Raw genomic sequence first — 24,078 nt, forward strand, 5'->3', positions numbered from 1 at the left:
TTTATCAAATCTTACATTATTTGATTTCGTAAAACATGTATATTGTATAGGCCTTCTTTTTAACAATGGAGGAGTATATTTCCTTCTAGTAGTCTTCTAATTTCCCATTGCACATGGACCTCAATGGAAAAGAGTAAACCGCCTCAAGTTGTCAAGTGGCCTGCAGCCTGCAGATCTTTCCTTCTACAGCAGCCGCCCGCAGGCGAATGTTCCATTCCGTTCCCTCCTCTCTTCTTCTCGCAACAGGACAGCTCGAGCTCGAGCTCTCACAGCTCGCGCCGCCATGGCCCCTTCCTGCGGCACCGCCGACGTGCCGTACACCCTCTTGAGCGCGCTGCTCAGCGGCGGCGGCCCGGCCTGCGGCGGCCGCGCCTTCCTCCGCGACTACGCGCAGCGCGGCACCAACGCGCTGCTGTGGGCGGGGCTCCTCGCCGTCACGTGGGTCCTTCTCCTCCGGGTCTCCGCGCTCTTCCGCCTCTGGGCCCTCGGGTCCCGTCTCCCCGGCCCGCCTGCCCTCCTCGCCGACCCCGGCCTCGCCGCCGTCTGCCGCGCGGGCGGCGACATCACCGGTAGGGTTTGCCGCTTCCCTCCACAACCTTTCTAATTATGATTTGGTTCGGTTGGCTGCGTTTGGTTGGGTCTGTTGGTGGTTCTGGTGGGTGGATGGATGGAGACTGGAACCGAATTTGGCGTGAGCTCGGCCCCTCCACGTGCTACAATCTTCGACATATGGTCTTCTGCGATGCTTCAGTGCCCAAATCACATAGGCATGTGGACAAGTTGTGATCGCTGCAGCGTGATTCCGAATTTAGTAGCCCCTCATTGAGGCGCCGGGATGTTCGGTTACTACATGCTAGCAGCAGCAAATCGAGTACCGACCACTTGGGAATTTGGTCTGGTTTTCTTCCGTTACGATGATACGAGATCTGCTTCAGGCGGGGGAGTTGGTTGATTGGCATATCAGTTTGATCTTTGATGGATTTTAGGGCGTTGGTTGATCAGTGACAAGCTTATGGCCAAATTTGTAGGTTAGGGTCTGTTAGTGTTAGGTGGTGATAACTGTTGTTTGGCAGCTCTATTTGCTGGTAATCAGGTTTACTTATTCTGCTTTTAGGCTAGTCTTGACGACTTGAAGCATTCTGACGCTTTGCCAGCACCCAGCACACCCAGAGCCAGGCCACCGAATGATTTGCGCAGTTGACTTTCAGTTGACATAAAGTTTTGCCAATGAGAAATCAAGTTACTTTGCTTAGAAAGTTAGAATTATCTTATGTTGGCAAATCTGCTAACACAATCATTTTTTATATTCAAGCAATGGGGTGTCCACTACGTGAACTACACCATGTATTCTGGCACTTTTTGCAGATGAAATTTCTAAGAACAAGAACGGGTCTTACACATTTGTAATATTAGACATTGACATGCAGCTAATAATACCAGTCATTTTTTTTCTTATGAATTGTTTTTGACCCCTTCCAACCTATATGTATGTCACTTCTTGTTCTTTCATTTCCTTTTTTTTCCTTGCCCTTTCCTGGTTGGGTAGCATTGTCCTTGGCTAGCCCAACTCAACTCTGTAGGGACCCTATTATTCAAGGCTCAAACACATGGCCCATCAAATAGTTTATATGGATAATAGTCGGTTATAAAGCTCTATGCAAAATCATTTTAGAAATAACATAATGTGCATTTTTAGCAGACTCGTCACTGTAATTTTCCACCCGGCGCCTTGTTATTTTATAGCTTTATTCTGACTATATGCTCCTTGAAATTGTTTTATTTGCAGGCTATCTATCAAAATTACATGACACTTTTGGACCAGTTGTCCGACTGTGGTTAGGACCGTCTCAATTACTTGTCTCAGTTAAAGATGTCACTCTAATCAAACAGATGTTAGCAAAAGCTGAAGATAAATTACCACTGACTGAACGGACCTATAATTTAGCTTGTGGAAGACTTGGCTTGTTCATTTCCTCATTTGAGAAGGTATGTGTATGAGTGAGATGAAAAACCATGTGGATTTTGCATTTCTTTTTGTCTTACTGTATGCATTATTTGTGCTATCTAGAATTGATAGATGGAACATATCATTGCTGCTTTGATTTTTTACTTCTCGAAATGCTTTTGTCCTGCTTTTAGGTCAAAAGTAGTAGGGAATTACTGGAAGTATTCTTGAATGAAAAACTTAACATTGGTGCCAGTGGAAGTTCTTTCAAAATCATTGAAGCTATCCTCGATAGAGTTGACTCTACTATGGACAAGGACTCTCTGGATTGCAGATCTTTTTCCCAACACATGGCATTTAACATCATTGGCACAGCTCTTTTTGGTGAAGTCTTCTTTGATTGGCCTGATGCTGCTGCATATGAGGAGCTTCTGATGATTGTCGCAAAGGACGGCTGCTTCTGGGCTTCTTATGCAGTTCCTCCATTTTGGAAATCTGGTTATAGGAAGTACAGGAGCCTATGTGCTAAGCTGAAGATCTTAACAGAAGGCATTATCAGAAAATCCATAGAGCAAAGTAGTTTACGTGGCCATAATGATTTGAGATCCTGTAAGAAAAGTGAAGGGGTCGTAAAAGATCCAGTTGGATGTACTTCTCTGCTAGATGGGATAATATCAGGTCGCTGTCTCTATGGGGCTGTTGAAAGGTCTCTCTGTTCAGAAGAGGAAATATGTGGGAATATCGTGGGTTTGATGTTGCATGGAATTTCTGCATCTGCTAACCTGATTGGCAGCATTTTAACGAGACTTGTCTTGTATCCAAAGCTAAAAGACAAGGTACACATTGTTTTATTTCTCTCTGTTACAGATTGTCCTGGTTGCTCTTTGTATGATGTTAAAATTGACAATTATTGTTTCCTGCTTGTTCATATGATGATATGAATATATCTGTTCTTAACATGTCTCACAAGTCATAGTGAGTCAGTGACATTTGACAGTTGTTGCATAGCCTCCAAGGGTTTTCATTCATTTGCTTCTGCACTTTTAAGTTTGACTTACACATGATGCCTTTTTCTACAGCTATATGCTGATATTGTTGCAGTTTGCGATCAATCATCGGAGCTGGAGGTAGATGATGTGCTTAGGATGCAATTCTTACTTGCCACTGTATGTGAATCTGCTCGCCTTTTGCCTGCTGGACCTCTTCTCCAGCGATGTTCTCTGCAACACGGTATGCATGCTTTCTTGGGAAAGAGAGAAACAAAACATGCGAGTATAGCATGTTAGGATTTTTTTTTCCAGCAACACTGAGCTGTGTAGCTTGTTACTTGTATTATTACAGGGTTTTACCGCTGTTTTGCTTACACATTCATTATGTTACTACGACAACCTGTCCAAATATCATATGATCTTGTAAAATGGAGTACTATTTTGTTTGCTCTACTCTTGTTGCATTGAAATTATGTGTTGATCCTGAGATTCACTTATGCATCTATCTGCAAGAGATCTTACTATCACTGTACTATAGTGGCATTTATTTCTAGTCTGTGTTTGTTGTATTATTGATCTCCTTTTGATTTCAATTGCAGATTTAACTCTCAAATCTAGTATCATTATACCAGCTGGAGCGACATTGGTCGTTCCTCTTCATCTCGTGCAAATGGATGTTTCTGTATGGGGGCATGATGCTTGCCAGTTTAATCCTAGTCGTTTGCTTCAAAAGGAAATTGATCTTGGAGGTAGATCCCTCCCCCCTCATTTTATTTCCACTTCCATGTTGTGTCCAAGGCCGCACCTCCTTATATTGTGGTGCATTTAAGCAAAACTCTTATGTGCTTGACCACCAACACTGAGAATTTACATATAAAGTAGTAACATGGCACATTAATCTTCTAGAGACTTCATGTTAGGCTATATATATATATATCTGTCACAAATTTGTTACTAGATCCCTAAGGATCTCCCGATGACTTCAATCTATATTTATTCCATCGGATTTATTTCATGAAGTTTTAGAACTTCCTAATTCCCTTCTCACTCGGTTTTCTTTCTTTCACTGTAGAAATATTAGGAGCACATAAAGGCTCAAACAGAATCAAGCTTTTCACTGAGTGCAATAAGACTGACTCATTCCTTCCATTTGGTTCTGGGAGTCGGGCATGTGTGGGTCAGAAGTTTGCAATTCTTGGGATCTGTATGTTGATTGCGTCTCTTCTCCTGAACTACGAGGTTTGTTGTGATAACTGTTATGCTTACTCTTGTTATATGTCTGGTACATGCCCCAATTTCCTTTTTGGTATCTGCTCATATGGGCTCAGCATTTGCATTACATGCAAAAGCATTGTATATCTTCTTATTCATATGATCTAAGTGTAGTAATAAAATGTTCAAAATTAATAAGCATTGTTCTGGATATTGTAGAATCTGATCGATTAACTAGATGGGGTCTTACGCTCTCGAGCTGTACAGTATTACCCCCTGCTAGTTTACATTCTAAATTTCTAATATTAACTGGAACTAACTTGCAGGTGCAGCCTCAACCAGATTTATCCAGAGAAATGGACTTGGCAGTTAACAGCAACAACCTTGGCCATCTTCCAAACCCCAAACTTATCCTCATGGGAAGAAAGATCTGAAGCAAGAGTTGAACGAAGAAACTTTGACGCCTTACCGTATATATTTACGTTTTTTACTGGTGTTACTCACCAGGATATGATCTGGTTTGCTCTCCTACCGTCGTGTCAACAGCATTGAGGTTTGTAGAAGGTGCTACTTTGCGACATGGAAGGTTTTTTTGCACCAGATTTTTTACAGCTCCGACGAGCTTTGTTACACCTAGTTGTTTATTGAAGTTTTGAGGCACTCTGGGCTGTGAAATCACAGGTGTTTGCCGACGTGCATATAAACCAGTAGCCTTCCTTCCCCCCCCCCCCCCCCGATGTTTTCTCCTCCCTCTGGGGGACTGTAAGTCTGTAATGTCAGCCCCAATGTACCATCACATTGTATGATGTATCATACGCAAAACTTGTACATTACATTATATTTATGGGCAGAATGTTGTTTCAAGTTTTAACTTCTCAAGTTCCCAGCAAACGTCACATTTAAATGTTTGTGTTTTAATGAAACATCATGTTGACCAGCTAGTAGGGATTGAAATTTGCAGTTCATTTCCGAGTGAAAGTTTCGAACCAGTCATATCTGCTGAAGTTTTTCTTTGAAAGCTTATCCCAGACAAGATAAGAACAGTTGAGAAGTCAATCCCAGAGACCCAGGTCAACACCTCCTAAGCACTGAAACATGATATGATGAGTACTTTCACACAACAGACGGTCACTGATTAGAATACCATTCAACGTCTATTACAAGAATTGCACGACAACATAAATTCTACATTGAGAAAAGATAAGAGAAACAAGGCATTGATAGGTGAATTACTCTGAATACAACAGACACATCGAATTACCACAGCTCACATTCAACTATTACGATTATTTGAAAAGATTATCCGTGCGGAGGACCAGACCCCATCTCTAAGCTGCTTGACGATTTTTTCTTGCTCATCTTTGTCCCTTGGGAAGAAACCTCCTATCGGAGGAGGATGTGGCCTGCTCAATCTCTCGCAGTCTTGGCATGGCTCGTCATCTTCTTTGAGAAGAACTGCCTTCAAGTTTGCAGCTCGCTCCATCACAGACCTTACAAATAGAAACTGTTGCTCTAGAGGCCTAAAGCCGACAAGTTCAAGCTCTTTCAATTGCCATGGTTTAGAGCTTGTGAACTTAGGGATGTTCCATTGTGGTTTTGTTTTCTGAGCCCCGTAAACGTCTGTTGTTCTTACCTCCTCGTCATCTTGGCAAGCATGATCAAATACCTGCATAAAGCATCGACACATTCAGTACAACAGGATCATGGTCACACATACTTCTCTGTTTTGAGAGCCTGTTCTGAATTCCAAAACGTACATATGGTATATATTAAACTAAAGGAAGAAAGAGTGGCCTAAAAAGTACCTGCGCAGAAAATATCTCAATAGATGGAGCAGCTTCAAGAAAATTTATTGTCCATAACAGGTCAAACTCAACAAAAATGCCCCAAATATACAGCTTTCTTAGCTTGTGGAATGCAGGGCAGAGTTGCCTTCCTTCAGGTTGTATCCAAAGGCGTTCTCCTTTGAAGTCCAGAGTCAGAGTATGTATGTTTGTGGTACCACGTATAACCTCACTTAAACTAAACACTTCATGATCAAGGGTTGCACCACACGTAAGAGCCAATTCCTTGAGAGATGGCGCAGAACCAAAACGCAAGGGGGACTCAAAATAAAACCACTCATTCCAATGGAGCCGCTCCAGTTTCGGAAGGCAGAGCACTTCAACTCTCTTCAAGCAGGACATCCAGACTTCAAGGATTCTGAGCTCGGAATTTGGCGCATTTATCTGCCATACCGAAAACTCGCCGGCGTCACAGTTGTACAGAGCTAAATGCCGCAGTTGGTTGCAGCAGTCAAATAGGAGGTGATGTATATCCCACTCAGAAAACAGTACATTTTTCAGAAAGAGCGTTGTGAGGCAACGAAGCACGCAAGGATAGGCTGTAAAAAATCCCTCGATGGCCTGGGCTTGCTGTAGCATATCCTCATGCGTGCAGATGCTAGGCTCCTTGTCATCAACAATAGAAAGGTCTAATTCTTTTACCACCCCGCAGTCAATCGCGTGATGAACCAGCGGGCCAATCTCACACAAGTAATCACCGGTCATGTAGAACTGAAGACTTAGCCTTGTGACCGAGGACTTTCTGCTGGGGTCAGCCAAGAAGCTCCTAGTTGCTTTGGCTAGACAAGTCATTGCTCGATCCATCTTATGTGCCTCAACAGGTTCGAGGCGTGGGATGGGCAGGAAATCCCAGACACGGAGGTTGAGCTCAGGAAGCAACTGAGGCAAATTCCTCCACCGCTTTGACAGCACACTAGTCCGTGTTGCTGTAGTTGTGTCGACTCTCATTAGGATAGACAATATAATGTCATCAGTCAGCTCACTGAGCCTATCTTCATGTTGTGCCTGCTGCAAAGTTAACAAAATATCAGCAGTTAGAGAACACCCTTGTTGCAGAAATCTTAATATTCAAGGAGTAATGCAAAAGAAATACTAAGTAAGAGCAGCTACTGCAGTAGATCGAAATCTAAATGAGGATAGGGAAAAAGAACATGTGTCGTAGAGCAAATTATTGGATTCCATGAATAATCCGGCTAAATCTGCCAATAACCTGGTGCTCTTTATTTGGCGTGCATCGTAAGAAAAGCTAGGAACGTGCAAATCTGTCAAGGATCCAGTGACCGTCTTGTTCACGAACTGCTACCAGAGTTCCAATTATGCTGAGATCAAATCGTACTTAGCAGCAACAAGATGTGTGGATTCCAAAAAAAAGAATCATCCAGCGATGTGCTTGAACACATGAGCAATCCAGCCAAATAGCCAATAATGTGCTTGGTAGCACCCTAATGATCTACTCCATTTCCTTTTGGCATGTGACATGACTCGTGAGAAAGCGTCCCAAACGCACACTGACGAACTAACCCTGAAACGGCTAAAATAAGTTCATGTTTAACTATTTCCAATCTAAGAATAAATTGTGAAATTCATTACTGCGCTCAAAATTACGAGCTACCGGGTCCAAATCGAGCGGCTAGAACCTGCAACTGCACAAAACAGACACAAGAAGAATGGGGAACATTTACCCAAGGGTAAAGTGGCTCGTCGGCTACTTGGCTCATCCCAGGCATAGTTGATCCCAGGCCCGCCGCCGTGAGGTCGCTCCTGCGCAGGGCAAGCGGACACCAGCCCGCTTCTCTTCCGAGCCAGCCGGCGTTCCCAGCCCAACGTCGGATGCAGCTCCCCGATAGCGCGCTAGTTGGGGACTCGCCGGCTTACAAGGCCTCGTGGAGTCTCTGGCTCCCCGCGGCCCCGACGTCGACAGCCGCCGCCGCTGCGCCTGGAATTTCGTGGATTCTCTCAATCTGTCTTGGCTTTCGCTCAGTTGCTGTTTGGGTGTGTTGCTGGGCCTCGGGCTGTTTGGGTGTGTCTTGATGGGCCCATGCGGTCATGTCCTCCCGAAACACGACCATTTTGTCTATCTGGCGCAAAATTGTGAATCTTCTCTGATGTTTTCTCAACTCGCACACCTCAAAGAAAAAAAAAGTTCTACACCATCGTGTTTTTACTTTTGGGGCGAAGTATTCAAGAAATCCTGAAATGAATAAAAAATATACTAAATAGATCTTTGGGCCATCTAGCGATGACTACAAGAACTCGAATGAGTCGAAGACGTCCCGCCATTCCTGCACTTCCCTCATTGCCATAAGCGGACCCAGAAATTTTTTGAAGTCTGGGTAAAATAGGCTTAGTGTTCTAATTTTGTATCAAATACATATAAAATAGGGGCAAAAATAAACCTACCAGACGGCCGGAAGCCCGGGCAGCCGGCTGCCCGGGCAACAGGGGTGCTAGGTCCGCCTATGCTCATTGGAGCTAGACAAACCTTGTCATAGTGAACTTGTTGTAGTAAATAAACAGGAAATCATCCTGCTAAGACCTTTATTTCATTTTTAGGTAGTCGTCACACCTTTCTAAGTAGAACATGAACCCTAAACAAAAAAACATCAAAAAAATGGAACCACAGCGACACGGACTAGTGTGCAATCATGCAAGAGGAGTGGGGCTTCTTCCAGGTTGTGCGCCGACCAATCACTGAAACCACTTCATTCATCATGTGAATTTTGTGAAGGCAATTGTTGCACAGGGCGATTCCTGATGCATCTGCCCTGCTCCTGAATATGCTTGGCAGGACTCTATACCTATCATATGAATGAGTGTCCAAGCAACGATTTGCCAGCTCAAACTGTGGTTCCAAGCTGATTTACTTATGAATAATCAAATGCAACCTGACTTTCATGTCAAATGTTCAGATAAAGGTGCTTTAAATGTTCAGATATGGTCCTTTGACACTATAAAAAAGGTATCAGCATAGTAAGAAAGGGAAACATCGCCAAGCATTTTTTTCTAAATGTCAAGTAAAGCACAATTTTAATCCCAGCCCTCATGGCAAATACTGGTGTCTTGTCAATGAGACCAAGTTGATTTCAAATCTAGACGACACAAAAAAGACTGGGAGTAGCATAGATACCCTTACATAGGATCAACATTCTTTCCAGGGTACACAACATAGGTAACACAGACGGCAAATGATGGTTACTATCAAACCATAGAACGTCTATTAAACCGACAGTACAATAAGCGCATCACAACAGAAACCCTACAGTGAGAAAGGAGAACACATGGCACATTTAGTACTAGCATGACTACTTGCAAAGATTATATGCGCAGAGGAAGAGACCCCATATGTAAGTTCCTCACTTCCGGCAAACTGCACTCCCTTCAAGAATACACGGCACATTTAACATTAACATGACCACTTGCAAAGATTATACGCGCAGAGGAACATACACCATCTCTAAATTGTTTCACTGTTGCTTCTTGCTCCTCTTGGTCCCTTGGAAAGAAGCCTCCTCTCAGAGGGCACGGAGTGGCCATTGCCTCACAGCGCCTGCATGGCTTTTCATTTTCTTTGAGAAGAAGCGCCTTCAAGTTTGGAGCTCGCTTCATTACCGCTCTTATAAATAAAATTTGTTGCTCCAGGGGCCTAAAGCCAACGAATAGGATCTCTTTCAGTTTCCAAGTATTTGAGCTCGTGAACCCAGTAATGCTCCATGAAGGTTTTGTTCTCTGATCTGCATAAGCTGTTTCTGTTCTTAACTGTCTGTCCTCTCGGCATTGATCCCATATCTGTATCAAGCATGAATCAGCATATTGTTATATTGCAGGTGAAGAGGACTATGGCCACACATACTTATTTGTTGTGAGAGATTGTTCTAAATTCCACATATATATAAATGAGTGACCAAAAGTACCTGAACAAGAAATATTTCAACAGATGGAGCAGCTTCAAGGAGATTTATTGTCCATAACAAGTCAAAATCAACAGAGATGCCACAAATACTCAGCTCTCTTAGATTGCCGAATGCAGGGCAGAGTTGCTTTCCTTCAGGTTGTATCCAAAGCTCTCCTCCTTCGAAGTCCAGAGTTAGAGTATGTATATTTGTGGTACCATGTAGAACCGCACTTAGACGAAACTCTTGATTATCAAGGGTTCCACTACAGATAAGGGCCAATTCGTTGAGAGATGGGACAAACCCAAAGCGCAACGGGGCCTCAAAATAAAGCCAATTGTCCAAATGTAGCCGCCGCAGTTTTGGTAGGCAGACCACCTCAACTCTCTCCAAGCAGGTTATCTCGATTTCAAGGACTGCGAGTTTGGAATCTGGTGCATTTATTTGCCATATTGAACAGTCCCCAACATCACAGTGGAATAGCATCAGCTTCTTAAGTTCCTTGCAGGAGTCAAACAGGACATGGTGTATATCCTGCTCAGTGAAACGCACATTATGCAGAAGAAGGCTTACGAGGCAACTATGCACACAGGGATAGGTGGTAAAAAAATCAATCACATCCCGGGCTTGCTGTACCATATCCTCGTGTCGGCAGTGTACAGGCACCTCCTTCTCATGGACAATTCTAAGCTCTAGTTGTTTTAACACCCCGCTGTCAATCGCGTCGCGGACCAGCAGGCCAATCTCACGTGAGTAGTTCCTGCCCCCATAGAGCTGAAGCAGCAGGTTTGTGATGCTGGTGGATTTCCTGGTGGGATCAGCCAAGAAACTCCTTGTTGCTTTGGTTAGACATGCCATTCCTTGATCCATGTGATGTGCCTCAATGGGTCCTGGGCATGGGATAGGCATAAAATCCCAGACACGAAGGTTGAGCTCAGGAAGCAACCGAGGCAAAACCCTCCACCTCTTTGACAACACACTAGCCCGTGTTGCCGTGGTTATGTCGACTCTCCCCAAGATATACAGTATAATGTCGTCAGTGAGCGTGCTGAGCCTGTCTTCATCAGTTGATTGCTGCAAAGGGAATAAAATGAGTACGCTACAGAAAACCACATTTGTTGGGAGTTGGGACACTCCTCACAAGAACCACAGGTATTGGGACTATGTACACTTAACCACGTTCCTGGGGATGTCTGTGCCACAAACCCTAAAAAAAATGAAACCGTGTCTAGGAGGAACTAGACACTTTTTTGATATAGTAGAAGCGGGACTTGGCGTGACAATTTCGAAATTTGTCCTGACAGGAATCGAACTCCGGTCGTTGGGGTGCGCCACTGCGACCCCAACCACTGGGCTAAGCCCACGTGATCGTCTGTGCCACAAACCCTAATGTTCTTTTAATTTCATGAATAAAGTAAATGCATCAATTAATCCGCTTGTGAAAACCCAAATGCTGGAACTATGCATGTTATAGACTTTTAGTATGTGACATGAGCAAGCGTGCCAAACTAAACCCTTTGAGACATCAAAGGAAAGTTCATAATAACTGTAGCATTCCAAACCTAAGAACAGGCTGTGAAATCCACCATTTCCTGTGAGAATTAGTACGAACCAACGAAGCCGAATCAAACTTCGACGAACACCCGACACAAGCATAAATTGAGAATAGTTACCGAAGTGCACCGCAACTCCTTGCCTAGTTGACTCATCCCAACACGGCACGCGGAGCCCTCACTCCGGCCGCTCCGCTCCCCTCCCCTCCCCGGCCGGCGTCCCCAGCACCGCCTCACGCCTCTGCCTGACGCTGCTCCCCGGTATCCCGCCTCGCTGGGAGTTGCCGGCTCCCCGCGCCTCGACGGCCGCCTGCCTTACCTGGATTTTTTAGGGATTTGGTTACTTCCCTACTGTGTTCTGTTCTCTTTGCTACTCTCTGAGTTCCTCTTTACTGCTGGGCTTTGGGCTCTTGAGGGGCCCATGCGGGTCTACCACCAAAGTATAAAAAGTTGAAAACACACTATAATGGTTTTGCTAAGCTAGGGGTTATTTCCTCGGTTTTCAAAATTTCGAGTGCAAATTCGACCAGTTTCACTCTCTCTCTCTTTTAACCTAGAACCATTTTAATTTCATTGGGTTATTTGTTTGAGCGTATCACTTTTAATGTGAAAATCGCTCATTTTATTTTCTATACACAACTATTACGAGCCACTGCTTCCTTCTGCAAATTTCACCGATAACATCTGACTTCAGAATAGTTTATTCTGATTATGTTCACGGAAATAATAATTATACAGGCCATCCATCAATCAAAAAGTTAGAAATCACCCAAAATCACTTTAGAGAGTACTCCAGCAAATAACAAACAAGCCATCTCAGATGTAATAACAAACAAGTCATCTCTTCTCAAAGGTGAAAAAGTCATAGCAAACTGGCAGTAATAACAAACAAGTCATCTCTTCTCAAATATGAAACAAGCCATCTCAGCTGCACAGTCTAGTATATTTCCGGTGATAGCAAACTGAATGCACAGTACAGATGTATGAAAAAGATGAATGCACAGTACCAGCAGAACTGAATTTCTAACTTCAGTCTGCAAGTTTGAAGATGTAGTCCTCTAATGAAATCATCTGAGCCCAATATGCATAAAAGCTCTGATAATTGTGGGCTAAGGCAGCACAGAGTAAAAAACGTGTCATCCAAAACCTCGTTGCAGGAACTATTTTCATATCTGGAAGTGGAATTCAAATCTGGAAGATACAAAAATGAATGACACAAGCATAAGATACACTATTTTCGTGGTGTCGTGGTATGACTTACGAGCAACATCTTCTCACTTCATCAGCAAAATTACAAATCCTACAAGCAAAACAATCAGCTGGCTGAACGGCTGGACCGATGGAGCCCAGTTGGAACCTGGGGGAGCAGGTGAGAAGTCGCCGGGTCCCGTGCTGGTGCTGAGGACGACGACCACCCAGTCTCCTTCGTTGGCGATCCCGACGCCAGAGTACTTGGTGTCGTTCAGGTACTGGTTGTACTGGGACTTGGTGTAGTTGGTGAGCACCACGTCGGCTACGAGGCCGGGCACGCAGGCCGGCATCACCTGTCCGTCTTGGATCACCGATGCGTTGAGATGGCAATGGTCAAGGTACTTGGGGTAGTCCGGGAACTCTGGCTCTGTGCCAGGGACGGTGTTGGCTCCGGTCGTGTTGGTGCACTCGTGGCTCTTGAACTGCTTGGCTAGCTGCTCAGCCAGACAGTCGGCATTGTTGTTCTCGGTGAGCGCTGGGACCTTGAGAGTACTTCTGTAGCTGTTGATGCCCTTGAGAAGCTTGTCGTCGCTTCCTGCAAGCGGGATCCAGTATGAAGCAAACAATTCGAAATATGATGGCTGCAACATCAAAATAATTGGCTCATAATACTCTGAATTTCCTGCCTAAACAAGCAATGAATATTTTCAAAGTGCCAGATCTTCACCAGGAAGAGCAAGTTTTTCCCATCATTAAATCTTCCGGTATAAGTTGATCACACTAGTTAAACGGGCATTCATTGTCCCTACTAACACAAACTCAGTTAGAGACAGTGTGTGGTCGGCAGTGCAAATTGCAACAAAACATGGGTATCATTTGGAGGGAAAAAATACTGTAATTAATTGAGAATCTGCACACTCAACTTTATCTAAATTTGCATGAATCTGCACACTAAAACACGTCTAGATACATATATATTTTTGATAAAGTTGAGACATCTTTTTGTGGACGGAGCGAGTGCATAGAATGTTTTTACCGGAATTAGATCTCAAATGCAGGATCTCATTGACCTCGAAATGATTCGCGTGCTAGTCACTACCATGTGATCCGTTACTTAAAGAGAGAGAAAAGGACCCTGGATGACCAGGCCTCTCTCCAGTGCATATGTGCATAAGTGCATTACATTCAGTTTAGTGACATCCAAGGACAAGAACATGGCACTACACCATGCTCATCCAGCCATCCGAGAATAATCACAAGAATCGACAAAATTTGCACCGCGCGCAGCAGATCCGGGTGATCAGAAGAAGAACTAGTACTGAACCGGTTGGATGAATCGCAACCAAGCAGAAAGCTTGACTTGCTACAGAAGCGAACCAGACTGCAAAAGAAAAGAGAGCAGAGAGTGTTCTTACCGTCAGATCTGGCGCAATGCAGGAGGGAGGAAGCGATGGCGAGGAAGCAGAAGAGGGAGACCCTGGGATCCATTTTGCCCCACCAAATCCTTCGCTGCGGCCCTGTCTGTCGCCCCCTCCGACGGGACGGTAGGTATGTATAGGGGGAGTGAGGAGGAAGGAGGCGGCGAGTCGCTGTCCTGTAGCCAACCACCTGCTGCTTCTTTTTTGCACTTTACTCTTCCTCCTCCGACCTCCCTTCCTGTCCTAAAAAGCGTCAGTGAAATTTTTCTCGATGTTTCTTCATCATTTTCTCGAGGATCGGAAATTATTAAATTGACGGTCAAGAGAAATGTCAGGAGGTTGAGGTTGTATAGGAGTAGACGAGTATTATTCTGACTCGATAAATGGTTTGCAGAACACTGTCATTTTCCGGTCACGAAAGCTGCCTCGCTTGATCCCTAACTAACACTGTCGGTGTCGGTGCGTTCCCAGTGCTCAGTGTGATAGTAGTACAATTAAGATGTGGGCAACGTGCAGCACCGTTAATTAATTACGTGAAGCAAACAAATATAGATTGCGTTCTTCGTTTAGTTGGTACCGGACGGACCGACGCCGGGACAGCTCAAAGTCACCACTTCGGTGTTAACACCGACCGCATTAACTTTGACCTTTTCATTTTCTCCAGAGAACAGACAAAAGCGTCTACGTACCTGATATCTGACAATTTCGGCGAATAGTTGGCCGTGCACCCTATATTTCATTCTCTCTGCTTGTTTTAGGTTATGAGTTCCAAAACAAGCATAGGACAGTTTATGCACTTCTCTCCAAAAGAAGTTTGAGACCCTATCTGCATCCAAAAGATGAATACCATATTTATTTATATTTATTCAATAAAAGACCAGCAAAAGTGAACATCCCCGGATGGCGGACGTCCTTGCTCCCAATTGGCGGGCGCCTCACCCTCACTACGGCAGTCCTGTCGGCCCTCCCATCTTTTGCCATGTATGTGCTACCGATCCCCAAAGGGACACTCTCAAAAATGGATCGACCGCGTCGGGCGATGTTCTGGAAGGCAAAAGATAAATGCTCTGGTGGTGATTGCCAAGTCGCTTGGGACTACGTTTGCCGTCTGCGGTCTGAAGGTGGGCTGGGTGTTGTGGATCTCGGTCTCCAGAACAAATGTCTCCTGTTGAAGGCGATGCACGGGTTGTTCACCGGAAGAGACTCCCCCTGGACCAGGTGGGTGAAGCGCAGTTACCTCGGTGCCCACCCGCATGTGGCCACCCCCGCTTGGAAGGGCTTCCAATCACTCATTCCACTGTACCGCTCCATTACGAGAGTTGAACCCCGCGACGGGCGCTCCACCTCGCTTTGGTACGATGCTTGGACCCCGCTGGGCCCCCTGTCGGCTGCCCTCCCCGCGGCCTTCTCCCACTGCCTCCGCCCCCTCGCCACTATCGCCGATACCCTGGGGGGGGGGTAAGGCTGAGGTCCCACTTGTTCACCGAGTCTCTGCAGCAGCCGCCGGTGAGATGGTGTTCATCCATGCTTGCCTCTCCCGGATCTCCCTCACCTCGTCGCCGGACATTCGCACCATCTCGCTCGGCCCATTGACCGACTTCTCCACAGGGGACATCTACCGGTCCCTCCACTCCTCAGGTTGTATCGTCCCCGGACAGGACGTCAACTGGGTCTGCTTTGCGCCTCTCAAGGTGCGAGTGTTCTTTTGGATACTGCGCCTTTGCAAGACCAGGACACGGGCGCTGCTACACCGCATCGGATGTGTGCCCTCCCCAGATTGCCCCTTACGCCCGAATCGGCTAGAAGACACCTCGCATTTGTTCATCGGCTGCCCCCGCCTTCGCCCCTTTTGGAGTGTCGTCTCCCCCTCAGGTCGCCCCCCCCGTGGACGCCGACGTTCCGACCCTCCTCGACGCTCTCTCCGAGGACTTACCTCCCATGCACCTGGAAGCACGCAACACAATCATCCTGGCCCTCCTGTGGACTGTCTGGAAATCCCGCAACAGAATGGTATTTGACGCTGATTACATGTCTACCCCACGCATTATAGCCCTGCTGGTAGACCATCTCCGACTTTGGGTCGTTCGCGCCCCCTCTAGGGTTGACACGAGCGCTCTGCTGGCTTGGTGCCAGGCCATCTCTTAGACTATGTCTTTCACCTTGCACTGTACTCCCCCCTGTATCCAAACCCCCCCCCCCCCCCATCCCTTCTCTCTCACTATGTTTGGGCGCGGTATGCCGCCCCATACCTATTGGTGTAGGCTTTAAGCCCCCCCCCCCTGTAACCCCGCTCCTGCATTAATGAAAATGAGTTCAGGTGGGCGATCGCCCCCCGTTGTTTCCTCAAAAAAAAACATCAAATAATCTGAAGTCACCACACAACACATACAAACCCAGCAACAAGTGAAAATCATGTCTAGAGAGTCTTATGTCCTAAAAACAGAAACAACACCCCACCAACTACATATCATGCACACACTCGAGAAGTCGTCAAACCGTCGAGTCATCTTCAGGGTAGAGATATGCATAGTCCTCGCCAGGCCTGCCGCCATGGCGCCAGATAGTGTCACCACCTTGCGCGCGTACATCATCACGCGTACCTCTCTGATGCCCCACTGCGCCACACCCTGAGATTTCTCGTGTTTGACGCGGAAGGAAACACGCCGCTCCACCGCATGTCCCTTTTAGTGAGCACCTACTCCAAAATGATACCCCCATGAGGGGGAATGGTGCCACGTGCCACCCTAGGAGACCCAAATCAGGGGTTTTCCCGGGACAGCCCGAGCGAGAAGATGAGAGATGCAGCAACGATGCCTTCGATAAGGTAATGATGCAAAGACACCGCCATCATCCGCCATGACCGAAGTCGGCGCGATTTTCACCAGCATTCCCACGTTGCCAAACCCGTCTCCAACTAGATCACCACTGATGCGTGTAGTTGACACGTCCGTTGGGAACCCCAAGAGGAAGGTGTGATGCGCACAGTAGCAAGTTTTCCCTCAGAAAGAAACCAAGGTTTATCGAACCAGGAGGAGCCAAGAACACGTTGAAGGTTGATGGCGGAGGAGTGTAGTGCGGCGCAACACCAGGGATTCCGGCGCCAACGTGGAACCTGCACAACACAATCACAGAACTTTGCCCCAACGTAACAGCGAGGTTCTCAATCTCACTGGCTTGCTGTAACAAAGGATTAGATGTATAGTGTGGATGATGATGATTGTTTGCAAAGAACAGTGAAGAACAATTGCAGCAGTTTGTATTTCAGATGTAAAGAATAGGACCGGGGTCCACAGATCACTAGCGGTGTCTCTCCCATAAGATAGCGAGATGTTGGGTGAACAAATTACGAGTTGGGCAATTGACAAATAAAGAAGGAATAACAATGCACATACATATATCATGATGAGTATTATGAGATTTAATCGGGGCATTACGACAAAGTACATAGACCGCTATCCAAGCATGCATCTATGCCTAAAAAGTCCACTTTCGGGTTATCATCCGAACCCCTCCAGGTATTAAGTTGTAAACAACGAGACAATTGCATTAAATATGGTGCGTAATGTAATCAACACAAATATCCTTAGACAAAGCATCGATGTTTTATCCCTAGTGGCAACAAGACATCCACAACCTTAGAACTTTCCGTCATCGCCCTGCATTTAATGGAGGCATGAACCCACTATCGAGCATAAATACTCCCTCTTGGAGTCACAAGTATCAACATGGCCGGAGCCTCTACTAGCAACGGAGAGCATGCAAGAACATAAATAACATATATGATAGATTGATAATCAACTTGACATAGTATTCAATATTCATCGGATCCCAACAAACACAACATGAAGGATTACAAATAGATGATCTTGATCATGATAGGCAGCTCACAAGATCTAACATGATACACAATGGGGAGAAGACGACCATCTAGCTACTGCTATGGACCCATAGTCCAGGGGTGAACTACTCACACATCGATCCGGAGGCGACCATGGCGATGAATAGACCTCCGGGAGATGATTCCCCTCTCCGGCAGGGTGCCAGAGGCGATCTCCTGAATCCCCCGAGATGGGATTGGCGGCGGCGGCGTCTCTGGAAGGTTTTCCGTATCGTGGCTCTCGGTACTGGGGGTTTCGCGACGGAGGCTTTAAGTAGGCGGAAGGGCAGGTCAAGAGGCGTCACGAGGGCCCCACACAACAGGGCCACGCGGCTGATGTCTACGGGTGCTTCTATTCTTGTAGACAGTGTTGGGCCTCCAAGAGCAGAGGTTTGTAGAACAGCAGCAAGTTTCCCTTAAGTGGATCACCCAAGGTTTATCGAACTCAGGGAGGAAGAGGTCAAAGATATCCCTCTCATGCAACCCTGCAACCACAAAGCAAGAAGTCTCTTGTGTCCCCAACACACCTAATAGGTGCACTAGTTCGCGAAGAGATAGTGAAATACAGGTGGTATGAATAAATGCGAGCGAGTAGCAACGGCACCGAGAAAAGTGCTTTGCTGTCCGGGATCGGTGTGTGGTTGATGGTGGTAATATTGCGGACGAGTAGAGATGCGAGTAAAACGAGTAAACAAGCAGCGATAGCGATATTTAGGAACAAGGCCTAGGGATCATACTTTCACTAGTGGACACTCTCAACATTGATCACATAACAGAATAAATAGATAGATGCTAGACTCTACACCCTCTTGTTGGATAATGAACACCACTAACTGTGTAGGATTACACGAACCCTCAATGCCGGAGTTAACAAGCTCCACAATATTCAATGTTCATGTTTAAATAACCTTAGAGTGCATAACAGATCAACATAACCAAACCAAGTACTAACATAGCATGCACACTCGTCACCTTCACACTACGAAAGGAGGAATAGATCACATCAATACCATCATAGCAATAGTTAACTTCATAATCTACAAGAGATCACAATCATAGCCTAAGCCAAGTACTACACGATGCACACACTCGTCACCATTACACCGTGCGGGAGGAATAAACTACTTTAATAACATCACTAGAGTAGCACACAGATAAGTTGTGATACAAAACACATTGCAATCATAAAGAGATATAAATAAGCACTTCACTATGCCATTCATAACGGTGAATAAGTATTCTGTGAAATATAGCCTAAGAGACCCACACGGTGCACACACCTGTCACCTTTACACACGTGGGACAAGGAGTCTCCGGAGATCACATAAGTAAAATCCACTTGACTAGCACAATGACATCTAGATTACAAGCATCATCATATGAATCTCAATCATGTAAGGCAGCTCATGAGATTATTGTATTGAAGCACATAGGAGAGAGATTAACCACATAGCTACCGGTACAGCCCCGAGCCTCGATGGAGAACTACTCCCTCCTCATGGGAGACAGCAGCGTTGATGGAGATGGCGGTGGTGATGGCAGCGGTGTCGATGGAGAAGCCTTCCGGGGGCACTTCCCCGTCCCGGTGGCGTGCCGGAACAGAGACTCCTGTCCCCCAGATCTTGGCTTCGCGATGGCGGCGGCTCTGGAAGGTTTTCTCTGGTTTCGTCGAACGTGTTAGGGTTTTCGCGACGGAGGCTTTAAGTAGGCGGAAGGGCGGAGTCGGAGGCCTGACAGGGGGGCCACACACTAGGGCGGCGCGGCCCCCCCCTTGGCCGCGCCGCCTTACCGTGTCGGCGCCCCGTGGCCCCACTTCGTCTCCCCTCCGGTCTTCTGGAAGCTTCGTGCAAAAATAGGAACCTGGGCGTTGATTTCGTCCAATTCCGAGAATATTTCTTACTAGGATTTCTAAAACCAAAAACAGCAGAAAACAGGAACTGGCACTTCGGCATCTCGTCAATAGGTTAGTTCCGGAAAACGCATAATAATGACATAAAGTATGCATAAAACATGTAGATATCATCAATAATGTGGCATGGAACATAAGAAATTATCGATACGTCGGAGACGTATCAGCATCCCCAAGCTTAGTTCTGCTCGTCCCGAGCAGGTAAACGATAACAAAGATAATTTCTGGAGTGACATGCCATCATAACCTTGATCATACTATTGTAAACATATGTAATGAATGCAGCGATGAAAACAATGGTAATGACATGAGTAAACAACTGAATCATAAAGCAAAGACTTTTCATGAATACTACTTTCAAGAGAAGCATCAATAAGTCTTGCATAAGAGTTAACTCATAAAGCAATAATTTAAAGTAGAGGTATTGAAGCAACACAAAGGAAGATTAAGTTTCAGCGGTTGCTTTCAACCTGTAACATGTATATCTCATGGATAGTTGTCAATGCAAAGCAATACAATAAGTGCAATAAGCAAGTATGTAAGAATCAATGCACAGTTCACACAAGTGTTTGCTTCTTGAGGTGGAGAGAGATAGGTGAGCTGACTCAACATAAAAGGTAAAAGAATGGCCCTTCGCAGAGGAAAGCATCGATTGATGTATTTGTGCTAGAGCTTTTATTTTGAAAACAAGAAACAATTTTGTCAACGGTAGTAATAAAGCATATGCATCATGTAAATTATATCTTACAAGTTGCAAGCCTCATGCATAGTATACTAATAGTGCCCGCACCTTGTCCTAATTAGCTTGGACTACCGGGATCATCGCAATACACATGTTTTAACCAAGTGTCACAAAGGGGTACCTCCATGCCGCCTGTACAAAGGTCTAAGGAGAAAGCTCGCATTTTGGATTTCTCGCTTTTGATTATTCTCAAATTAGACATCCATACCGGGACAACATGGACAACGTGATAATGGACTCCTCTTTAATGCATAAGCATGTAGCAACAGTTAATGTTCTCATATGAGATTGAGGATATGTGTCCAAAACTGAAACTTCCACCATGATTCATGGCTTTAGTTAGCGGCCCAATGTTCTTCTCTAACAATATGCATGCTCTTAACCAATAAAGTGGTAGATCTCCCTTACTTCAGACAAGACGGACATGCATAGCAACTCACATGATATTCAACAAAGAGTAGTTGATGGCGTCCCCAGAAAACATGCTTATCGCACAACAAGCAACTTAATATAAGAGATAAAGTGCATAAGTACATATTCAATACCACAATAGTTTTTAAGCTATTTGTCCCATGAGCTATATATTGTAAAGGTAGAGAATGGAAATTTTAAAGGTAGCACTCAAGCAATTTACTTTGGAATGGCAGAGAAATACCATGTAGTAGGTAGGTATGGTGGACACAAATGGCATAGTGGTTGGCTCAAGGATTTTGGATGCATGAGAAGTATTCCCTCTCGATACAAGGTTTAGGCTAGCAAAGTTATTTGAAACAAACACAAGGATGAACCGGTGCAGCAAAACTCACATAAAAGACATATTGTAAACATTATAAGACTCTACACCGTCTTCCTTGTTGTTCAAACTCAATACTAGAAATTATCTAGACTTTAGAGAGACAAATTATGCAAACCAAATTTTAGCAAGCTCTATGTATTTCTTCATTAATAGGTGCAAAGTATATGATGCAAGAGCTTAAACATGAGCACAACAATTGCCAAGTATCAAGTTATTCAAGACATCACACCAATTACTACATGTAGCATTTCCCGTTTCCAACCATATAACAATTAACGAAGCAGTTTCAACCTTCGCCATGAATACTATGAGTAAAGCCTAAGGACATATTTGTCCATAAGCAACAGCGGAGCGTGTCTCTCTCCAACACAATGAATGCTAGGATCCATTTTATTCAAACAAAAACAAAAACAAACCGACGCTCCAAGCAAAGCACATAAGATGTGATGGAATAAAAATATAGTTTCAGGGGAGGAACCTGATAATGTTGTCGATGAAGAAGGGGATGCCTTGGGCATCCCCAAGCTTAGACGCTTGAGTCTTCTTAAAATATGCAGGGGTGAACCACCGGGGCATCCCCAAGCTTAGAGCTTTCACTCTCCTTGATCATATTGCATCATTTCCCTCTCTTGATCCTTGAAAACTTCCTCCACACCAAACTCGAAACAACTCATTAGAGGGTTAGTGTACAATAAAAATTAACATGTTCAGAGGTGACACAATCATTCTTAACACTTCTGGACATTGCCCAAAGCTACTGGACATTAATGGAACAAAGAAATCCATCCAATATAGCAAAAGAAGCAATGCGAAATAAAAGGCAGAATCTGTCAAAACAGAACAGTCCGTAAAGACGAATTTTATTGAGGCACCAGACTTGCTCAAATGAAAATGCTCAAATTGAATGAAAGTTGCGTACATATCTGAGGATCACTCACGTAAATTGGCATAATTTTCTGAGTCAGAGAATTAGGCCCAGATTCGTGACAGCAAGAAATCTGTTTCTGTGCAGTAATCCAAATCTAGTATGAACCTTACTATCAAAGACTTTACTTGGCACAACAATGCAATAAAAATAAGATAAGGAGAGGTTGCTACAGTAGTAACAACTTCCAAGACACAAATATAAAAAAAAAGTACTGTAGTAAAATAAACACATGGGTTATCTTCCAAGAAGTTCTTTCTTTATAGCCATTAAGATGGGCTCAGCAGTTTTAATGATGCACTCGCAAGAAATAGTAGTTGGACCAAAGAGAGCATCAAGAAGCAAATTCAAAACAAATTTAAGCCTAACATGCTTCCTATGCATAGGAATCTTGTAAATAAACAAGTTATGTAGGCATAATGCAATAAGCATAGGAAAACTAGACAAGCTCAATTTCAAAATTTTAAGCATATAGAGAGGTATTTTAGTAACATGAAAATTTCTACAACCATATTTTCCTCTCTCATAATAATGTCCAGTAGAATCATGAGCAAATTCAACAATATAAGTATCACATAAAGCATTCTTATTCACATGCATAAAAGTATCATTACTCTCCACATAAGCATAATCAGTTTTATTAGTTGTAGTGGGAGCAAATTCAACAAAGTAGCTATCATTATTATTCTCATCATCAAATATAGGAGGCATATTGTAATCATAATCAAATTTATCCTCCATAACAGGCAGTACTAAAAGACCAATATCATTATAATCATCATAAATAAGAGGCAAAGTATCATCAAAGTAAATTTTCTCCTCAATGCTTGGGGGACTGAAAAGATCATGAAAACCAGCTTCCCCAAGCTTAGAACTTTCTATATCTTTATCAACAATGGTGTTCAAAGCGTTCATACTAATATTACTACCAGCATGCAAATAAGGTTCCATAGGTTTTTTAATTTTCGCATCAAACCATCCATGTCTTAAATCAGGAAATAGAATAAGAAGCTCATTGTTGTTCATTATGCCTAACTAGTGTAAACAAGAAACAAAAAGATGCAATTGCAGGATCTAAAGGAAATAGCTTCGAGCACACACACAACGGCGCCAGAAAATTACTTTACCTAGGACCAGAGTATGAGAGCCTTTTACCTTTCCTCCCCGGCAACGGCGCCAGAAAATAGCTTGATGTCTACGGGTGCTTCTATTCTTGTAGACAGTGTTGGGCCTCCAAGAGCAGAGGTTTGTAGAACAGCAGCAAGTTTCCCTTAAGTGGATCACCCAAGGTTTATCGAACTCGGGGAGGAAGAGGTCAAAGATATCCCTCTCATGCAACCCCGCAACCACAAAGCAAGAAGTCTCTTGTGTCCCCAACACACCTAATAGGTGCACTAGTTCGGCGAAGAGATAGTGAAATACATGTGGTATGAATAAATGTGAGCGAGTAGCAACGGAACCTGAAAAGTGCTTTGCTGTCCGGGACTCGGTGTGTGGTTGATGGTGGTAATATTGCGGACGAGTAGAGATGCAAGTAAAACAAGAAACAAGCAGACGATAGCGATATTTAGGAACAAGGCCTAGGGATCATACTTTCACTAGTGGACACTCTCAACATTGATCACATAACAGAATAAATAGATAGATGCTAGACTCTACACCCTCTTGTTGGATAATGAACACCACTAACCGTGTAGGATTACACGAACCCTCAATGCCGGAGTTAACAAGCTCCACAATATTCAATGTTCATGTTTAAATAACCTTAGAGTGCATAACAGATCAAC

The 24,078-nt window shown here is 44.6% G+C and overlaps 4 protein-coding genes across 5 annotated transcripts; 1 reads left to right on the forward strand and 3 right to left on the reverse strand.

Moving 5' to 3' along the window:
• The first annotated feature begins 268 nt into the window (after nucleotides 1-268).
• LOC124674249 (probable cytochrome P450 313a4) lies at nucleotides 269-4,867 on the forward strand. Its single transcript, XM_047210288.1, has 7 exons — nucleotides 269-569; nucleotides 1,787-1,986; nucleotides 2,140-2,781; nucleotides 3,025-3,175; nucleotides 3,534-3,683; nucleotides 4,007-4,173; nucleotides 4,473-4,867. Exons 1-7 carry the CDS (start codon nucleotides 284-286, stop codon nucleotides 4,578-4,580), a joined length of 1,704 nt encoding a protein of 567 aa, XP_047066244.1. The 5' UTR covers nucleotides 269-283; the 3' UTR covers nucleotides 4,581-4,867.
• A 352-nt stretch (nucleotides 4,868-5,219) lies between these two features.
• LOC124672863 lies at nucleotides 5,220-8,059 on the reverse strand. The gene is made up of 4 exons (XM_047209025.1): nucleotides 7,866-8,059; nucleotides 7,673-7,751; nucleotides 5,952-6,995; nucleotides 5,220-5,812 (listed from the first exon to the last, which is right to left on the reverse strand). Exons 1-4 carry the CDS (start codon nucleotides 8,057-8,059, stop codon nucleotides 5,420-5,422), a joined length of 1,710 nt encoding a protein of 569 aa, XP_047064981.1. The 3' UTR covers nucleotides 5,220-5,419.
• A 1,046-nt stretch (nucleotides 8,060-9,105) lies between these two features.
• On the reverse strand, nucleotides 9,106-11,642 carry LOC124674818. 2 transcript variants are annotated; one of them, XM_047210873.1, is made up of 3 exons: nucleotides 11,554-11,642; nucleotides 9,902-10,954; nucleotides 9,106-9,776 (listed from the first exon to the last, which is right to left on the reverse strand). In XM_047210873.1, the coding sequence occupies exons 1-3, from the start codon at nucleotides 11,587-11,589 to the stop codon at nucleotides 9,369-9,371; spliced, it is 1,497 nt and encodes a 498-aa protein (XP_047066829.1). In that variant the 5' UTR covers nucleotides 11,590-11,642; the 3' UTR covers nucleotides 9,106-9,368. The 2 variants fall into 2 exon arrangements, with proteins under 2 accessions (XP_047066829.1, XP_047066830.1); XM_047210874.1 differs by lacking the exon at nucleotides 11,554-11,642 and adding an exon at nucleotides 11,395-11,524.
• Nucleotides 11,643-12,584: 942 nt separating this feature from the next.
• On the reverse strand, nucleotides 12,585-14,137 carry LOC124678392 (uncharacterized GPI-anchored protein At3g06035-like). Its single transcript, XM_047214292.1, has 2 exons — nucleotides 14,040-14,137; nucleotides 12,585-13,219 (listed from the first exon to the last, which is right to left on the reverse strand). Exons 1-2 carry the CDS (start codon nucleotides 14,110-14,112, stop codon nucleotides 12,708-12,710), a joined length of 585 nt encoding a protein of 194 aa, XP_047070248.1. The 5' UTR covers nucleotides 14,113-14,137; the 3' UTR covers nucleotides 12,585-12,707.
• Between the last annotated feature and the right edge of the window lie 9,941 nt (nucleotides 14,138-24,078).

The sequence above is a fragment of the Lolium rigidum genome, chromosome 7 (assembly GCF_022539505.1).
Source record: "Lolium rigidum isolate FL_2022 chromosome 7, APGP_CSIRO_Lrig_0.1, whole genome shotgun sequence".
Classification (NCBI taxonomy): domain Eukaryota; kingdom Viridiplantae; phylum Streptophyta; class Magnoliopsida; order Poales; family Poaceae; genus Lolium; species Lolium rigidum.